This window comes from Elephas maximus, chromosome 14, assembly GCF_024166365.1.
Source record: "Elephas maximus indicus isolate mEleMax1 chromosome 14, mEleMax1 primary haplotype, whole genome shotgun sequence".
Lineage (NCBI taxonomy): Eukaryota > Metazoa > Chordata > Mammalia > Proboscidea > Elephantidae > Elephas > Elephas maximus.
The window spans coordinates 19,552,150-19,572,242 of record NC_064832.1 but is presented as its reverse complement, the minus strand read 5'-3'; the positions used below and the strand labels follow the sequence as shown (position 1 = coordinate 19,572,242).

At 37.1% G+C, this 20,093-nt stretch overlaps 1 protein-coding gene across 8 annotated transcripts in view; it reads left to right on the top strand.

Annotated features, from left to right (window-relative positions):
• The window catches only part of TRPC4 (transient receptor potential cation channel subfamily C member 4), a 385,590-nt gene that overhangs the window by 302,511 nt on the left and 62,986 nt on the right, over positions 1 to 20,093 (top strand). For 7 of the 8 annotated variants that reach the window (XM_049853360.1, XM_049853359.1, XM_049853358.1 and 4 more), the window contains exons 4-5: positions 1,496 to 1,832; positions 19,577 to 19,716. In XM_049853360.1, coding sequence (XP_049709317.1) covers positions 1,496 to 1,832; positions 19,577 to 19,716 — 477 coding nt within the window. Of the gene's footprint in view, positions 1 to 1,495; positions 1,833 to 19,576; positions 19,717 to 20,093 lie in introns of those variants that run through there. The other variant, XM_049853362.1, reaches the window with a different exon arrangement.

Here is a 20,093-nt window from a genome sequence, read left to right as displayed (position 1 = left end):
ATAGGAGAAAGACTCATTAACAATTTGTGTTCTGCAGATGACACAACCTTGCTTGCTGAAAGTGAAGAGGACTCAAAGCGCTTACCGATGAAGATCAAAGACCACAGCCTTCAGGATGGATTACACCTCAACATAAACGAAACAAAATACCTTACAACTGGACCAGTAAGCAACATCATGATAAACGGAGAAAAGTTTAAAGTTATCAAGGATGTCATTTTACATGGACCCACAGTCAACACCCATGGAGGCAGCAGTCAAGAAATCAAACAATGCATTGCATTCTGTAAATCTTCTGCAAAAGATCTCTTTAATGTGTTAAAAAAAAAATCAAAAAAGTCACCTTAAGGACTATGGTGAGACTGACCCAAGCCATAGTGTTTTCAATAGCCTCATATCCATGCAAAAACTGGACAATGAATAAGGAAAACCAAAGAAGAATTGATGCCTTTGTGTTATGGTGTTGGCAAAGATTATTGAATATACCATGGACTGCCAAAAGAACGAACAGGTCTATCTTGGGAGAAGTACAGCCAGAATGCTCCTTGGAAGCAAAGAAGCATGTTATCAAGAGGGTCCAGTCCCTGGAGAAGGACATCATGCTTGGTAAAGTAGAGGGTCAGCAAAAAGACGAAGAACCTCAACAAGATGGATTGACAAGTCAGTGGCTGCAACAATGGGCTCAAGCCTAACAAGGATTGTGAGGATGGCAAAGGACCAGACGGTGTTTTTTTTTTCTGTTGTACACAGTGTCACTATGAGTTGCAACTGAAAGGACAGCACCTAACAGCAATATATATATTAAAATATAGAAAACATACAATTTTATATATTTATGTATATGAGTATATCTTTTTTTCTTTTTGAAGCCCTGGTGGCGTAGTGGTTAAGAGCTACGGCTGTTAACCAAAAGGACGGTAGTTCAAATCCACCAGGCCCTCCTTGGAAACCCTATGGGGCAGTTCTACTCTGGGTTGGAATTGACTCAATGGCAGCAGGTTTGGTTTTTTTTTTTTTTTTTGGTACGTCTTTTTAAACTGTTTTTTTGTGGTAAATATATAGGTAACAAAACATCTGTCATTTCAACAATCTTCACATGTAAGGTTCAGTAACATTAAATATATTTGTTATGTTTTTCAACCATCTCCATTAACCATTGCCAAATACGTTCATCATTAAACTGATTTTTTCACTTATGCATATCCTATGCATATTTATATTCCACAGCTCTATTCCTCTTCCTCAGATGGAAGCATAGCATTTTTTTTTACTTTTGTTGCTTCTCGCTAAACCCTTAGCACTGTGCCTTGGTATAATAAATGCTCAATAAATAGACTTTATTCACAAATGACTTAAAACACTTCATGATTGTTTAAATGTACAATTATTAAAGCAGAGCTTCTATCTTTAAAGATTAGCACTTAAAACCTGTGTGGTTGTTATTGAATTGAAGCCATGAAATGTAACATTGACTTTTGCTTTTCTTTCTGTTTAGTTCGTTGCCCAGCCCAACTGTCAGCAGCTGCTTGCATCTCGCTGGTATGATGAGTTTCCAGGCTGGAGGAGAAGACACTGGGCAGTGAAGATGGTGACGTGTTTCATAATAGGACTTCTTTTTCCTGTCTTCTCTGTGTGCTACCTGATAGCTCCTAAAAGCCCACTTGGACTGTTCATCAGAAAGCCGTTTATCAAGTTCATCTGCCACACAGCTTCCTATTTGACATTTTTGTTCCTGCTTCTGCTTGCCTCTCAGCACATTGACAGGTCGGACTTGAACAGGCAAGGGCCACCACCAACCATCGTCGAGTGGATGATATTACCGTGGGTCCTGGGTAAATTATATTACTATAGAAAATATCATAAAAATGTGTTACTGCCATGGCATTTTGTTGCTTAGTGAAGAATAGTTGTTAGAGTTTGGGACACAAGAATGTTTAACACAGGGTCTGACTATTGTAGCTCCAATCCCTAATCACCAAATTGAAATAAATATGTTATAAGCTGAAGTGGACCTGCTCCTCGGTGGAGCCTAGGAAATGCAAACTTCAGTGTTAGTATCCCGGATTTTAATGGCTTTACATCCCAAGTATGACTGTTTTTGTTTGTTTCTTTGACTTTCAAACCTTTTCAACATGTATCACTGACATAATTTTCTTAATTTATATGCTTTTTAAAAGACAAGTACAAATCACTTTACAGAATTAGTATATCATACATAAAGTAACTAAGCATTTTTAAAAATCACATTTGACAGAAAATTTGGAAACAGCGAATGGCTGCACAACATGATGAACTTAATGTCACCAAATGGTACCTCGAAAAATGTTAAAATGACAAAAAAAATCAATCTATTTAAAATTAGATATTAGATCAAAAAATAGGAAATTAAACAGTAGAGCATACCCCTTCTCTGTCTTTTTATCATACAAAAAAAAAATGATTTGTATCTGCAGCAAGCATTAATTAGTAAGGTAGAAAAATTTAAAGGAGCTAGTGAAAACCTTGTTTTCCTTGGGTTTTTTTTGTTGTTGTTCTTATTATAGCCATGGCTGAAACTTCAATTTTACTGATTCCTTCCTCTATCCTGCTGTGGTTTGCTGAGAAATCACATTTTCTCAATTTAGCTCATCCTTTTAAGTCTCTCTGATATCACATCCATCTCATCATTTAGTGATAGGAAATCTGTGAAAAATTTCATGATTCACAACCTGAGCTGATCAGTTTGGCTTATCTGTCAAAACTGCCGAAGAGGCTGTAAAATGAGGGAAAGGCAGGAAAAACAAAAAGACAGCCTATCTGAATCTGAGATAGATACACTTTTCAATTTTAAAGATTATAAATACTCTAAGTACTGGCAATAAGAAAATTTCATAGGGACAAGGCTCGAAATGCGTTATGTATGTTACTGACAAAAGAAAATTTTACCTTCTCAAGTAAACTTTGAAATAGAGTAGATTCTCATTAGTCCCAAGTGCATTAAGCACGATCTTGCTTAAATTATAAGGAAGAATTAGATCATCTGTAAATGTCCTTTCAAATAAAATAATTATGACATTGCAGCTGATATAAAAGATAAAATTACCCTGCTTGTCTCAATTTAAATTAAATATCTCTCATCACTCATGTTTTTTATGGAGTTTGCTTCATAAAAAATTTCTTTGGAAAAATTTTTAAAGAATAGTTTAGGAATTTAAGTTTCTCATTATGGGTAACTTACAGTGACTGTCCCAAAATCCTGATGTCCCAAAAGAAATATTGAATATTTCATTTTGAAATATAGTGCAATGCAGCATAAGCGGGTATAGTGTTTCCAGTCTTTCGTTTCTGCTGTTGATAAAAATTTGTGGAGCCCTTTCTATACAGTCAGCCTGGTTCAGGGTAATAATGAAGTAAAAAAAAAAAAAGCAAAGTTATGCCCTTAAGAAACTTAAATTCTCTTGGAGGAGATAGATAAGAAATAAAGAGATAATGTCAGAAAATGGTAAATGGTATAAAGAAAAATGAAAGCTCTAAACTTTTAATAAGTTGTACAATTAACACTGTCACTGGCAGCCTCCTACATGCAAACTTTACAGCAGAATAGCCCACGAAAGCCGACTAGAAGAAATCACATCCTAACCACTGCCGGTGGTTGAAAATGTATAGATTTAATTGTGAAAATTAGAATTCCAGGCAAGTGTAATACCTGCTAAAGAAAAAAATTTCTGGCTTTAGAGAGTCAATTTAGCTGTGAAGTTTTAGAATGAAAAGAGATTTTTTAGAATCAAAAAAATACAATTCAATGATCATCTTGTTTAAATAACAGGCACTGAGAAGGATAATGTTTATGTATCAAATAGATATCTCAAAACAGATACATTGTTTATCAGGTCTGGGAAATACTGTGCCTCTTATCAAAGTTCTAAGTGCTTTACAAGATCCTTAATTTTAAGGGGTACACTCTATGTTATTGGAGTGTTGTGGAAAACACTCCGGGCTTGAATTCATACCCAGGTTCTACCACTAAAAGACCATTAAACCTCTCAGGATTTCAAGGTGTTCTCTGTAAAATGGAAGGCTTGGGGTAGATGATGTCTACAGTCCCCCTGAGTTCTACCATTAATGATAATAATAGTGATGTGTGTCACTATTATTAAGGCAGAGAAAATTGACCATTTTTTCTTGATCGGGGTAGATGGAAGGGTGTGGGGTATAAAGACATAAGGGTAGGAATGTTTTAACCTTTTACAAAAAGTGTGATATAGACAAAAGGGATGGTCTGAGATGATGACTGTGTTAATGAGTCTTCCATATTGTCTTACCCAGTTCTGCCATCTGGTAAAGTTTGTGAACTTGTTTCTTAACATCACATTTCACAGTTTTTCAGTTATGTGTGCACCAGTAAGATTCTTGATGTATGATAACAAGACTTAAGAAAAAGGGTGTGACTTACTTCTAATCTCAAATGGTTATGAACATGTCCCCCCAATCATATTAATTTCCCCAATAAGAGGTTGCAATTCTATTCATGGATTTTTCTCAGATCTTCTTGAATCCACTTAGATTTTCAACCTGTCATCCCTGTGAGCTACTCATATAAAGTAATATTTTTTATTTGCACTCAATTTACTTTCAATCTTCAGGGGATGTCCCAGACGTATGATATCTCAATTTGTGAGAAAAGCTTACTTTTACAGCTCCCATTTTGTTTGTAATCACAAAAAGACTTGTTCTTTACTTGTTTTATATATTTCTATCATAAAATTGCACTTGCTGAGTAGAAAAATTCTCCAGCTTTAGAGTCTAGCCTCTGAAATCAATCCCTTTATCACTGTAAGAAGCATGGATTTGCTTGGGATTTTCCTTTACATACTTTGCTGTGTTTCAGCAATAAGAAATCGATTCAGCATCACAGATTGGGGTGTCTTGTGATTTTTGTACAATGCAGAATGATGTTTCTATGTTATTGTCAGTATCTTTTCTGTTGAAGTTAAATATTTTGTTGGCTTTTTAAGTTACAGTCTGTTGAGTTTTACATCTTTAGAAAACAGTCTACAATGATTCTTATATCCCTCCACTGTGGTGTCATTGAGAAGTTGTGACTCATCATCCTATGAAGATTTTCCTTCAGACTTGCCTACGTGAAAGGTTAGCTAGGCTTCTTCCATCAGTCAGCCTCAAGAGGCCTTCTTACAGATATTTGCTAACAGGATGAACTTTGGCATATAAACAAAGAAATCTAAAATCTTCATAAAGGGATCATACTTAACCAACTGAGAAAATTAATCATAGATAATTCAGCTAGAACTCTGTCAATAGATAGGTAGACTCTAGACAGATACCACAACCAAACCAGTGGCCTTGGAGTTGATGCAACTCATGAGGACCCCACGTATGTCAGAGCAGAGCTGTTCTCTGTAGCATTTCCAGTGGCTGATTTTTTTGGAAGTAGATCACCAAGGTGCCTCTAGATGGACTCAAACTTACCACTTTTTGGTTAGCAGCCAGGTGTTTTAACCATTTGTACCACCTAGAAACCCCTTCTAGACAAATAGACACCAATGTATTTCTCAGACTGTCAAATTATCCATTGAAACTAGAGTAAAAATTAAACCAATATAAAAAGTAAAACAATCAAGAATTCACATGATCCTGATAATAGACCTATAGACTTTTCAAGTGTCTGGAGAGAAAATGTGACTGAAAGACTAAATGATGGATTAGAAGGTACCTGGGGCCATAAGATCAGAGACTGGTTACATCTATGCCGTGCTTTGCCCTGAGGTTAAGAGGTTAACTTACTCGGGTTGAATTTTTAACATGTTAAAAAAATACTAGGGATATGAACTGAATGATCTCTAAGTTTCCGTTTAAATCTAATGTAAAATAATCATAAGATTAATTCCTTTTTACATAAATTTACATATAAATTAAATATAGCATTTTACATGTATAATGTACACTATGACAATTCATCTAAATTATAGTAGCAGTTTTATCCCAAATAAAGATTATTTCTGGAGATAATATGGAGTCAAATATGAAAAACAGGACCAAAAAAAAAAAAAAAAAAGCCGGGTTCTAGTTTTCAGGCATCCTCCAAAACCTGTGCGGATTTTCCTCAGATTCCAAGATAAACTCAACTGTAACAATGAAGTTTGTGTCATAGCTTATCTCCGTGCACAAGAAAAGTACGCGTATATGAAATATCCAGGTGTAGTCTTAACTAATTAGCTTAGCAAAAAGTTAGGAAACTACATTTTTACAAAAGAAGTAGAACTTTAGTGAAGGCTATCACATTAATGGAGGCCAGGTGCCATAGTGGTTAAGCCCTCAGCTGCTAACTAAAAGGTCTGCAGTTCAAATCCACCAGCTGCTCCTTGGAAACCTATGGGGCAGTTCTACTCTGTCCTATAGGGTCACTATGAGTCGGAATCAACTTGATGGCAGCGAGTTTCTTTTTTTTTTTTTTCCTATCACTTTAATAAAGCAGGTAATGTTTGTTCCCCATGAGAAAACAAAATGGTTGCTGCACTGGCTTGGCATTATGTGTGCACCTAAAAATAGGCCATAATTAAACAGTATACAAATCTGAGTGCACTGAGCACGAGGGTAAGGCTGAGCGGAGGAAGAGATGTATCACAGGGAGAGATGGGACTCTGCTAAAAATGGCTTTCAGTGAATTCCTAGGCACAAGCTAAGAATTGCTCGTAACATCCGGATTATACATTTTGCCTATGACACATAGTTTGTAGCAATTTTTTGCTAACAAAATTGGCCTCTCATTTCCATGATTTATTTTATATTTTGAAAGGTTGATAATAAGAAATCTGAAAATTTCAACAAGGCCTGCCAAAATGAAGACGTAAAATGAAAAATGGTGATCTCATTCTCATCTAGATAAATGATTATAGAAGAGCCAATCATACATATTTTTTTCTTCCTTTCTTATGATCATTTCTTCATCTTTTTTCTTTTTCTAATAAGCGCTAATATCATATGGCTTCAAGTGCTCATTCTTTGAGCCTTACCCCTGAATTACCAAAGCCCCTGACTTTCTGAATCTCAGGCCCCAGGTAAGAAGGACCTTGTCCATCCCCTCAAACAGCTACAAAAGATATCGTTGTAGTTATAAGAAGCAATTCTATAACCTTTCCCTTCCCTTTTCCTAACAACCTCAGCAAGCTACCAACAGACACAGAGACACTCAAACACAGCTGCAGAACACCTATTCATTAATTTAACCAGGATATTTTAATTGGCAGGAAAACCAGCTAGTCATTGCAGTGTGACATATGATCCTCATTTTCCTGTTTATCTGTGAGGAAAAAAAATAAATATGTTAAGGCCACCTTTAGGGAGTTAATAAGGCTAACACATTAGAATCTAAAACAACAAAATATTTATGTAAATTTTATTTATTGTGCACTAGTAATGCTGAGTAAATTAATTCTTTATTGGAGAGAAAATGAAGTCTTTAAGGCCAATGCAATGCAATAAAAATCTAATAAATCAAAAATGAAATCCATCAACCTTGAGAGAATGTTTAGCATCATGGGTTAGATGGTTCAAGGGAAGAGAGAAATGTAGACACCAAGAGCAGGAGAGTCACAGTGAAAGGCTGGAGGGGTGCTGGGAGTGGTTTTGTTACTTCACAATAATAACAATAATAGTGGTAGTAGTGATAGAAGTAATAACAGCACAAACTATGAAGTTAGTAGGCACTAACTCATTCCCACTTCACAATAACTCCACATAGTAAGGGATGTTAGTATCCAACTTCACAGGCAAGAAAACAGGTTTAGAGAGGTTAGATCATTAGTCCAGGGTTGAGTGGTAGAGGAAAACAACAACAACAAAAACCAGTTCCCATCCAGTCAGTTCCGACTCATGGCAACCCACGTTTGCAGAGTAGAACTGCTCCATAGGGTTTTCAAGGCTGTGACCTTCCAGAAGCATATCATCAAGCCTTTCTTCCAAGGTGCCCAGGTTGGGTTCAAACCGTCACCTTTCAGTCAGTGGTCAAGCTCTTAGCCGTTTGCGCTACCCAGGGACGCTCATAAGTGGTAGATCCTAGATTCAAACTCCAGTCAGTATAACTCCAGAGATAGAACCTTTAAACTCTCAGAAAGACTGCCCCAGAAGTGTGAGAGAATTAAACCAAAAAAAACCAAACCCAGTGCCATCAAGTCGATTCCGACTCATAACGACCCTATAGGGCAGAGTAGAACTGCCCCATAGAGTTTCCAAGGAGTGCCCAGGGATTTGAACTTTTGACCCTTTGGTTAGCAGCCATAGCACTTAGCCACTATGCTACCCGGGTTTCCGTGAGAGAATTAAAGGAGGCAAAAACAGCACAGAAACTCAAGTCCCCATACAAGACTTCCTTCGTATTTTCTCTGCCTCTATTCGCCAGTATAGATCTTTACACAGGTTAAGTTTGAATGGACAATGTTTACGATTCTTTATAGATGTAACATTCTTTTAGAGGAATATTTGATATGATTTAACCTTGAAAGTAATATTTTCAGACACAACAAATTTATCACTACCACCACCCTGCATCACCACCACCTCTAGCACACCTATCCCCAATCTAAAACACACATGTTATACAAGTGGCTACCTAAGGCTGAAAGAAGCATTTCAAGAAAAAGGAATAAAGCCCTTTGCTACGAACTTGAGATGTTTCCTTTTTGGTTTCTATGGATCCAGTTACTAAGACCTAAAGTTAAATGTCCTTGTGTCCAAGGAAATTATTTTTAAATTTTTTATCGGTGTGTGTATATGTGTGTGCTTGGAGGAGGTCATTCAGGAAAATGTAAAGAGGTAAGTATATTTACTTTGTATATTATTATTTTAAAAATAGTCAGAAACTTATATTAATTGGGAAGTGGTGATTTTCATAGTGAAAAAAATAGTATTCACTCATTCAGAAATACAGAGCAACTAATGCTACTTATTGAGAAGGCAGCTTCTGAGCAAAGTCTTGAAGGAATATTTATTCACTTGTTTCGCATCTACATTAACATTTTATCTCTTAGTTTTCATGTAAAATTTCAAATTAAATAGAAATTCTATCAAAAGAATGCTATTGCATTGACAGAAACTTTTGATTTTTAAATAGCTATATTTAGGTATTTAGGTCATAGCTATCAGATGATCTAAAATTCTCAAGCTCTGCAATCTATGTTTCAATCTAAAACTGACAAGAAATCCTTTTTTGGCATACTTTGAAAATATGTACTCCCTGAATTGTATATTCCTAATATTTTTTCTCTAAAATTTAAAAGGAACGTGGGTGGGGCAGTGGTTAAGAGTTTGGCTGCTAACCAAAAGGTGAACGGTTCAAATCCATGAACCTCTCTTTTGAAACCCTATGGGGTCAGCTCTACTCTATCCTATAGGTTTGCTATGAGTTGGAATCCACTCGATGGCAACGGGTTTGATTTGTTTTTGCTTTTTTTTTTAAATGTTAAAATGATGGTGTTAAAACCATACCAGTTTAGGAGTTTTTAGGTGTCTCCCAGCATGTATTACCTCTCACTGTCCTTTTAAGTCAGTGTTTCTTGAATTGTGGTTTGCTGACTACAATCATAGTCGCTTTGGATATTTATGAAAAATTCAGAGTTCTTTCATTCTCTTCTAGGCTGACTGGTTCAGAATTTCCAGGGGTCTTTAAACAGTGAAGACTGAGAACCAATTCTAGAGGCTAGATTCTATATTCATGTAACAATTTTACTAAGGAATCTCAACTCATTAGAATCTAAACATGAAATGGTTTTTACTTCTTTCAATCTCTTTCCCCAGCTGCCTTGAATCAAATATCCTTTTCCTGTCTCTTAATAACATCCCTAGTAGAAATCATCAGTTTCCTGAAACTTCGAATTATTAAAAAGTAGGCCCAATTCAGTTTAAAAATCTTATTTTCCATTTACAAGCCTGAGTGGCTCAAGCAGTTTGCAGTCGAATGCTAACCTAAACATTCGTGGTTTGAATCCACCCAGAGGCTCTGAAGAAGAAAAGGCCTGGTGATCTGCTTCTGTAAAGATTATGGCCAAGAAAACCCTATGGAACAATTCTACTCTACTCATGGGGTCTTCTTGAGCTGTGGGCCAACTCAAGGGCAGTTAACAACAACAATGTTCCATTTAAAGCTCTCCCCTTCTCAACAAAGGCCTGACACATGGCTCAAAGGATCTGGCATTACCCATCTTTCACTCATCCTTCAACTCCATCACTGGAATAGAAGGAGGGACACGGACTCATTATGCTCCCCATTCATTGGTTACAGGTGGCAAGAGGGATGACCAGGAGAGTTAGACATCTTCATTCCTTAGCTTGGAGCCTGGTCATAGACCTTTCCCACTGGCTGATCCTGTTTAACAGACACTGATGCACTGGCTCTCCTGAAGGGTGCGTGGGGGTTCTCTAGAGGGCCTGCAGTGCCTCTACACCGTACAGTTCTCTGATTCAGAGACTTAGCGCTGTTCTTCCAATCCCCCTCAACTCCATTACCAGCACTTGACCCCCGCTGGGCTCCTGTGACCCTGGCAGGCAGCCCTTTTGAGCCTCAGTGAGATGGCTCAGCCCTAGGTTCTCCCTGTGGTATGCACTTTCCACGCAGGAGCATCACCCAATCTTGCCACCCTACGGCAGGAGGTACAACCTCCCACTGCTGCAATACCTCCAAACTCCACCTTTCCTCCATGTCCCTACCAAGCTAGGCTCAGGAAGAGAGAAGCAAGCCAACTGCCTAAACTGATGGCCCAGCCGGAAGTGACATGTCAAATTCTCCTTGCAACAAAAATGACCAGTATTTCTAAATGATTTTCCTGGGGTCTCCCTCAGTAGTTGTGTGGATGAATAATCACACCCATCTCTCCCTCCCTCTGGTACCCCCTCGCAGCACAGACATTGCACCACCATGACTCCGAGGCTTCCTTGTGGCTCCACTTCCCAGTGCTCTGTCTAGACCAAGAGGTTGGAAGGATGGGTGAATGGCAATAGAAATGGTCTGGACACCTCTTAATAAGCCCTAGGGGAAAGAGTTTGGCTACAGTTTTCTGTTAAGTTCTCTTTAAAGAGTGAATATCGGGGTTTTTTTTTTACAATGCTGAGGCAGTAGGAGCTGTCCCTTAACTTCATCCCACTTGGGATAAAACAAAATGTGAATCTCAACAGAGTGAAATAACTACATTTAGATTTCTCTTTGGACAGAGCAGATTTTTGAGTAGCGACTATTTTTTCTTCCCTGATTGAAAAAATCCAACAGGGAGGAATTCTTTTTTTTATCTTCATCAGTTTGATGCCACAGCAGGGAATTCAGAGACTTTCAAGGTCAGATCCCCTGACCAGCTTTCGGACTGAATCATAGGTTGTTGGAGGCTGCTGTAGGTGAAAAGGTGTTTGCTTTTCATTTGAGGTTGTTGTCTGTTCTTTGTGTAAACACTGGCACCAAGAAAAGGCAAGGTGAGAGATGTGTTTACAGAGTCATACATTTCTCATGTGAAATTCGGCCTGTTAAATGTGGCATCTGCCTACTAACAAACTCCATCTCTTCCTCACAGGCAGCCCCACACCATAGGATATAATAAGAGAACTCTAATAACCCTGAGTGAAAACTGTTATGGGAAAGGTAGAATAAAAACAGTAAAAACTTCCAGGCATCCACAAATATTTTTAAAAGGAAGCTCTCTGACTCATTTGCACTGTGATCTTTCCGTTGTGGTTCCCCACAGACTTGACATGAATGCTTATAATTAGGCCTTCATACGACTCTGGTAAACAAAGTCATCTGTTTATACATAGCAGAAAGAAACTTCAAAAAATGCTCCCATTGTGAGAGCAGGACAAACGTTTTGTGGCAGAAGCTTCGGCAAGCTTTGTTCTCAGGCTTTTTAGTTACCAGGAATAGTTTATAATTTGAATGTGTTTTTCAGTCAGTCAGTTACCGTTAGCCATCACCATTGAGTTGATTCTGATCCATAGGGACCGTATAGGACCGAGTAGAACTGCCCCATCATGTTTCCAATGGAGCACCTGATGAGTTTAAACTGCTGACCTTTTGGTTAGCAGCTGAACTCTTAAACGCTATGCCACCAGTCAGTCTGTAGCATCCTCTAATTTTTCTAAAGGCTTAAAACTTGCTGCCATTGAGTCAGTTCTGACTCATAGCAACCCCATAGGGTTTCCATGGCTTTACAGCCTATCTGTGAACCTCTACAGAGGCAGACTGCCACGTCTTTCTCCTGCAGAGCCGCAGGTGATTTCGATTCGCCAACCTTTCGGTTAGCAGTCAATCACTTTAACCACTGCACCACCAGGGATCCTAAAGGCTTAGTCCTCCAAAAAGTCAAGGAGTGTTGCCAGAAGAGATGAAATGTTGTATTTCACTAACATGTGCATAACAAATAAAAATCAAACCCATCAGACAGGTATGCCGTGACTTGAGTTATGTGAAGTGATACTCCAATCTGATGCTTAAAAAAAAAACAAGTTTGCAAGTGGTGATCCAAGACACGATAATTGGTCTATATTCACTTGGAGCAACAGAGGAAGAAGGAGAGTCAGGAGTAGGAGGAAGATATGGAACATGTGGCTAACTGCCTCCATGAACAACTGCCTCCTTTGCCATGAGACCAGAACTGGATGGTGACCAGGTACCATTACTGAACACTTTGATCAAAGATTCTGCAGAAGAATCCTGATTAAAGGGGAGAAAATGCAGAACAGAATTTCAAATTCTTATGGAATCCAGACTTTCTGGAGCTATGGAGGCTTGATGAACCTCCAAAACTATTACCCTGAGATCATCTTTAAACCTTAAACCAAAAATACTCCCTGAAGTTTTTTTTAAAACCATACAATAGTTTAGCTTGACTAGTAAGAAATATCTGTCTTGATCATCATGCTCTTTTAAGATCTACCTATATGGGATCAAATTGACAACAACAACTTGAAATATTAGATAGAAACCTTAGGGGGTAGGGAGTTTATGTTAATGTGGAAGGAAAAACTCAGAAAAGGAGGGTGAGAATGGTTTCACAAGTAGAAGAATATATTCAGTATCACTGAATTAGACATGCAAAAAGTGTTGAATTAGTGTATGTTTTGCTGTGTACGTTCTCAACAAGAAAATAAAATAAATTATAGAAAAAAAAAAAACCTTAAAAAAATGACCCCGAACCCCACTACCCAAGGAGAATTAATTGGCAATGTTATCTACAGCTCAAGTAAAAAGGAAAAAAAAATGGCAGCATGGTCCTCAATTTCATCAGAATCTCTGTTTTTCCCATGAAAAGGTCAGTACTGAAGAAGGATTTTGTTTGGTCATGAAAGTTAGATTTAATGTCTCATTCGTGAACTCTAAAAGAACTATAACATGTCAGGATTGTGAATTTTTGTTGTTAATCTTCTGAGAAAACCTTAGGTCATATTGTCTAAACTTCCGGTTGAACCCATTGAATAAGAACTAAGCCTACTCAGATGTTAAGGCATTCTCATTAAAACATTGCCTGTGTTGAGCTCAGAGCTTCTTTATAACTCCTTCCCAGTGGCCCTCATTCTGCCTTCTGAAGCAACTTAGCCATTAGTGTCCTCCTTCCTCTACATGATTATGCATGAAATATTTGAAGTTACCTGTTTTGGTGACTGTTAATAGTCACATTTGTCTTTCCAGTCGGGTCAAAACAAGGATAGATACAACTCAATTAATCTGAAAAAGAAAATAAAATATAAACCAGCTCTGGTTGGTTGGCAGGTACATTAAAATATATTTCACTTAGTAATATATACAAATTTGAAACCGACAGAATCACAGGTTTATAGAGTTGAAAAGAATTTTAGAGAGCAGAGAGACTAGGTTTCCACTCATTGCTAGAATTTCTCTGGAATATAACTTATGGAAGCTATTCCAGGCTCTGGATTGGAATCTGTACTTTTCAGGGTGATCCATTCCAGTTTTGGAACTACTCTGATTGCCAGAGAATTCTTCTTTACGTTATGCCTGAAGCTGTCTTTATATCATTTTCCTCTCAAAGATTCACTTTCTGCTTTTTAGCACAGACCAGAGCATGCCTGTACCTGCTTCTACAGGACAGTTTTTGATTTTTGGTGGCAGCTATTGTGGTGAATGATTTTAGTAAAATTCTGATAATCTGAACAGGAGGAAGCAATACCTGGGAATTTATACAGTTGCAGTAGAATCATACTGCTTGAAGGTCATATAACCCAAACCTCTCATTACTAAAACCTGGAGGGGCTGGACTAATTGGTTAAGGTGACTAAGCTGAGTACTGGTTGAGCTTAGCCTGACACCTGACCATCTGACACAGTCCAGTTCTGATTGCTGGGCCTCCCACTGGAAATCAACTTGAAATGTATTTGTCCAGTCACTGCTGCATGCGGACATCTCTCAGTCTCAGGGAATTGGGATATGTATATCCCAGGAGCCCTGCACTAAGGGAGATTCAGATCCTGTTCCTGGTATTTTCACTAACTAGTTGGAAAACATCTTCACACTGCCTCTTAGGGCCTCCCTTTTCTTCTGTGGGTACGATTACCTGCTGTTTTTTTTATTTTGTTTTTTTTTTTTAATAATCTGTTGATACCATAAATTGAATTAATTGATTCTTAAATGTTGAAACAACTTTGCATTCTTCGGAAAACACCACTTGGTCATGGTTTATTATCATTTTTATATACCACTGTATTTAACTAGGAAACCCTGATGGCATAGTGGTTAAGTCCTACGGCTGCTAACCAGAGAGTCGGCAGTTCGAATCCACCAGGCGCTCCTTGGAAACTCTATGGGGCAGTTCTACTCTGTCCTATAGGGTCACTATGAGTCCGAATCGACATGACGGCACTGGGTTTGATTTGGTTTTTTTATATTTAACTAATATTTGTTGAGGATTTTTGTGCATATTTATGAAGATTGTTGGCATGTAGTTTTCTTTACTGATAATATTTTTGTCTGATTTTTCTTTCAGAGTAGTCCTGCCTCGAAAATGTTCTATTTTTGTAAGAATTTGATTAGCACTGGTATTACTTCCTTAAGTGTTTGGTAGAATTCACCAGTGAATACAACTGGGCCTGATTTTTTTGGGGGGGGGGGGCGGGGCTGGAAAGTTTTAAACTGTGGATGAATTGTATTTAGTAAGTATAGGATTACTCAGGTTACTCTATTTCTGTGTTGATGTCCAGGGTTTCATTTCTGATATTGAAGATTTATATCTTCTCTTTTTTTTTCTTGATTAGTCTGGACAGATGTTTATCAATTTTATTGATCATTTCAAAAAACAAGACTTTGTTTTTACTGATATTCTCTTTTTTTGTATCAAATTTCATTGATTCTTGTTCTTATCTTCGGTATTTCTGTCCTGCTTGTTTTGGGTTTAATTTCTTTTTTTCATAGTGTCATAGTTGAAGTTTATGTCACTGATTTGAGGCTTTTTTCTTTTCTAAAAAAAATGTGAAACTATAATTTTCACTCTAAGCACTGCTTTGTCTGCATCACACAAAGATTTTCATGTTGTATTTTCATTTTCTATCATTTCAAATTATTTCCTAAGAATTCTTGTGAATTTTTCTTTGACTCAAGACTTTTTGGAACCATTTTGTTTAATTTCAAATATTTGTGGATTTTCCAGATACATTTCACTATTGATTTGTCGTTTATTTCTGTTGCTGTCAGAGAACATACTTTGTATGATTTCAATTTGTATAAATACATTGAGTTTTATTTGATGGCTCACAATAGGGTCTATCTTGGTGAACGTTCTAAGCGCACTTCAAAAAAATGGGTATTCTGCTGTTGTCAAGTTGGTTGATAGTGTTGCTCAGGTATTACATGTCCTTACCAAGTTTCTGTCTGCTGATCCTATTGACTGTAAAGAGGAGAATGCTCCAGGCTCCAATGATAACAGTGTGTGCACTTATCGCGTATTTCACCTCTGATAACGCTGGCGGTTTGTGTTGTGAGGCTCTCTGGTCAGCCACACACGCGTTTGGGGTTGTTCTGGCTTCTCGGTGAATTGACTTGTGATTCTTGTGTCACCCTGCCAGCCCTCTGGAATCTGCTCACTGGTATTGATACGGCCAAGTCAACTTGCTTTTTCTTTGTGTTTCACGGTTATATTATTCCTTTGCTTTTAACCTATTAATGAATTTGATGTGGCATATAGTTAGTTGTGTTTTAGTCTTATCCTCTATGACCATACCTGTCTTTTAATTAGTGTGTTTAGACCATAGATCATTTTCACTCATGTAATTACTGATATTGGTGGATTTAAAATCTACCCCATCACTAGTGTTTATCCTATTTGCTCCAACTGTTCTTGGTTACATTCTCCCTTTTTTTTTTTTTTCTTCCTGTTCTGGGATTAATGAGTATTTTTTTAACTTCATATTATTCCTATTTCTGGCTCTTTATTCATAAATTAAAAAAATTTTTTTAAAGGCTGCCCTAGGATTCACAATGTAAGCTTTAATTTATCACAGTCTAACTTCAAATAATATTATCCTGCTTTGTGTGTAAAAAAAATTTTTTTGTGTGTGTGTATGTGTGGTGTAGGATCATGATGGTAGTATGCTGCAAATTTCTCTCTCAGCTGTCTGTTATAAACCCAGAATACATTGCTACTAGAGATAATCATTTATCTATTAGAGAAATTCAAAATGAGAAAACAAATTTTTTTATTCATTTTAACCATTTCTGGAGTTAGATTATGTATTATATATGTGTAATCTACTTCCAGAAATGGTTCAATATATATAAAGCTATATATATGTAAGTTTCTGTTTAGTGTCATATTTTTTCAGACTAAAAAATTTTCCTTTAGCATTTCTTGTAGCATGGGGCTGATAATAATGAAGTGTCTCTCACCTTTTGTTTTCTGAAAGTCTTTATTTCACCTTCATTTATGAGAGCTATTTGTTAAAAAAAAAAAAAATTTTTTTTTTTATTTGTGCTGTGCATGGAACTCTGTATTGACTATTATTTTTTCCTTCAGCACTTTAAAAATGTCGCTACATTGTCTTTTGGCTTACGCAATTCCTTACAAGTTTGCTGTCAGTCTTGTCCTGCTTCTTTTAGATGCAGTGTGCCTTTTTCTCCCCCCTTGGCTGCTTTCACTATTTTGTTGTTGCTGTTGCTCTGTCCGTAGTTCTCTGAGCTTCTTGCATATGTTATCTTATAACTTTTATTATGTTGAGAAATTATTGGTTATTATCTCCTCAAACTTTTCCATTTTTCTATAACTTCTTCTGGAATTCCAATTATATGTGTGTTAGCTGAATGCACTGTTTACCCCTTAAAAAAAAAATCTCTGTTTAAGTTTCAGTAATCTTGTTGACCTACAAGTTCACCAACCTTTTACTTGGCTGTGGTGTCTGCTTTAGTCATAGTCATTCTTCTCTGTTACCATAATTTGTATTTTTAAGATTTCTGATTTACTGTCTTTTATTTAAAAAAAAAAAAAAAATTTTTTTTTCTTTTTTTTATAGTTTCAGTCTCTGATCAAATTACTAATTTGTTCGTGCGTGTCGGTTCTATTTTACACAATATTCGTGGTTGTGTTAGTTTCTTCTCTGATAATGGAGACATACAGGTGATCTCTAAGTCTGGTGCTATTGAAAAATTGCCTCTTGACAGTGAGTTGCTTATTCTCGCCCTTTTGTGTGGACCTTATGTGAGAAGACTAGAGACAGAGGTAATTTATGCCTGAGAGTGGATATGCAGCTTTTGCTAGAACAGAAGCATAGGGTTGAGAGAATCTAGTTAGCTCGGCTGAGTTTAGGTTTTGTTGTTACAGTCAGCTTCAGTGCACCGTATGTTTCTGCTTGGGTGGGAAGAAGGGATAGTCCCAAAGTTCCTTCTCCACCTGCAGTGTTTGGCCTCCTCTGTGCACCTATGTGCAGAGTGGTCTCTATTCACACTCTTGCCTCTTCTGCAGTGGTTGCCAGCTGCTGCTTCTTACCTGGTGTTTGTTAGCCTGGTGATGAGGGACAGAAAGATCCTGGTCTAGGGTCAGACTTTGGTAGACCTTCTGTGTGAGTGTTGAGGGCTGGCCTTTGTCAGTGACCCTCAGCCTCCTTTTTGCAGCAGCCAAACTTGCCAATGTTTAAAAGTCATGTGCAGAGCAGTTTCCTGCCGTACCGCAGTAGCAGGAAGCCTCCGACATGGGTACAAACTCCAGGCCCAGCACTGTTTCCTGCCTCCCCCCCAGGGCTGCAGAGTTTGCTCTTAAGGGAGAAGAGCCTGGTAGAGCTTTGTGAGGTTCCACAGGACAGTCTGGACCACAGTCTTTCTTGTGAGCAACTGATGAGGACCATGGCATTCTATCCTCTCATGCTATCCCACACTCAGCCTTTAGACTTCAGTATAAAAAGCTTTGCTGAATTCTCTTTACTCTCTTGGTAGTGCCAGTGTCTCTCCCTCCTGCTCTGCCACTGGTGAGCCAACACTAACAACATGTCTTTCTTTGGAGGCACCTGCCTTCCTTTGGTGGTCAGGCTGCTTTGTTTCCCTATGACCTCAGCTCTCTGATGGATTCAAGAAAAGTAGGTAATCAGATTTTGTAGTTAATCAGACTTTTTCTTATTTTTGTTATTAGAGGCAATACGTTTCCCAACTTTCTACATCTTCTGCAGATAGAACTCTGTATTATATTTATTATGTACTATATATATTTTTTTTATTTTTAAAGGAGTCTCATTGCTTGTATTAACTTAGCTACAATATCATATTTATAATTTTAGTATTTCCTTATTCTCAGATACTTTGATATCTCTCTCATCATTGGCTGTAAAAATAGATTTATAAAAAAATTAATAAGATTATGGAAATAAAATAATGATCTACAGTAATAAAATAAGTCTTTCATAGAATTTGAAAAGAAAACATTTCCTGTTTAAAATGTCACCATAATCAAAGAAAAGGTTTTGTATTTCCTCTGGAGATTGCCTTACAACTATTGCTTGATATAAGATCTTTTAATAATTTATGATGAGCGTTGTAACTGTCCTTTCTCGAGAGCTGCAGTCAGACTTCTGAGGGTCCCAGAAAGAGCAACAAAGCACTTGCTGAACTGTTAGAGCCAGCTGCGTTCACCGGCTGCACTGTTGCTCTTGAATCTTTGAGCCATTTTGACTCAAAGATTGTGCAAGATTAAAAAATGGCTCAAGATACATGTCTACAAGAAAATGACATATTTTCCGTGAGAGAAAAACATAGTTATAATGAAATTACAATTTGATTCAAATCTTGCACAGTCTTATGAAATTTTCAAACAACGAGAAGAAAATAAGGCTGCTCTAACAGCATCCTCTCCACATAGCCAAGATCCTTCTGAAAGTTTTAAAACGTGGCTGGGACTCAATATTCTCACCTGTAAAAACATGCATTGCAACTAGAATAACTTTATGGTCTCTTCTTGTATTAATGTATCTACAATATCATATTTATGACACTGTATTGTCTCTTGCAGCTTTAAGATACTATCGTTGTTGAATTGTATATGTCTTTTTTCAGTGATTTTTTTTTTTTGTAATTTGGTTAAAATCACACTTACAATGACTCTTTCTATAATTGCAGGTTTTATATGGGGAGAAATTAAACAAATGTGGGATGGTGGACTCCAAGATTACATCCATGATTGGTGGAATCTAATGGACTTTGTGATGAACTCCTTATATTTAGCAACAATCTCCTTGAAAATTGTTGCATTTGTAAAGGTAACTATTATTTATTTATTGGTAATGCATTAAGCTCTGACAATTATTGATATACTTGCTCACCATTAATTTTTGATAGTTACATGGAACTTGATCTGAACACGATCAATTCATGATTTTATTGATACATATTTATAAGATACATAGACAATGTGTAATTTGTAGTCATAACAACTTTTAATAAACAGTTAAAAGTTGCCATCCAATTTTCTTGCATCTAAATTGAATAGTACTTCAAATTTTTTCATGGTAGCTTCTCTAGTTTGTAATCCTTTGCATTTCTAATGAAATTCTACCTCCAACACTGTTTAAACTCTGGCAACCAGAATATCTATTTTTCTCAGTTATAACTAACAGATAAAATTTCATAGACAGAT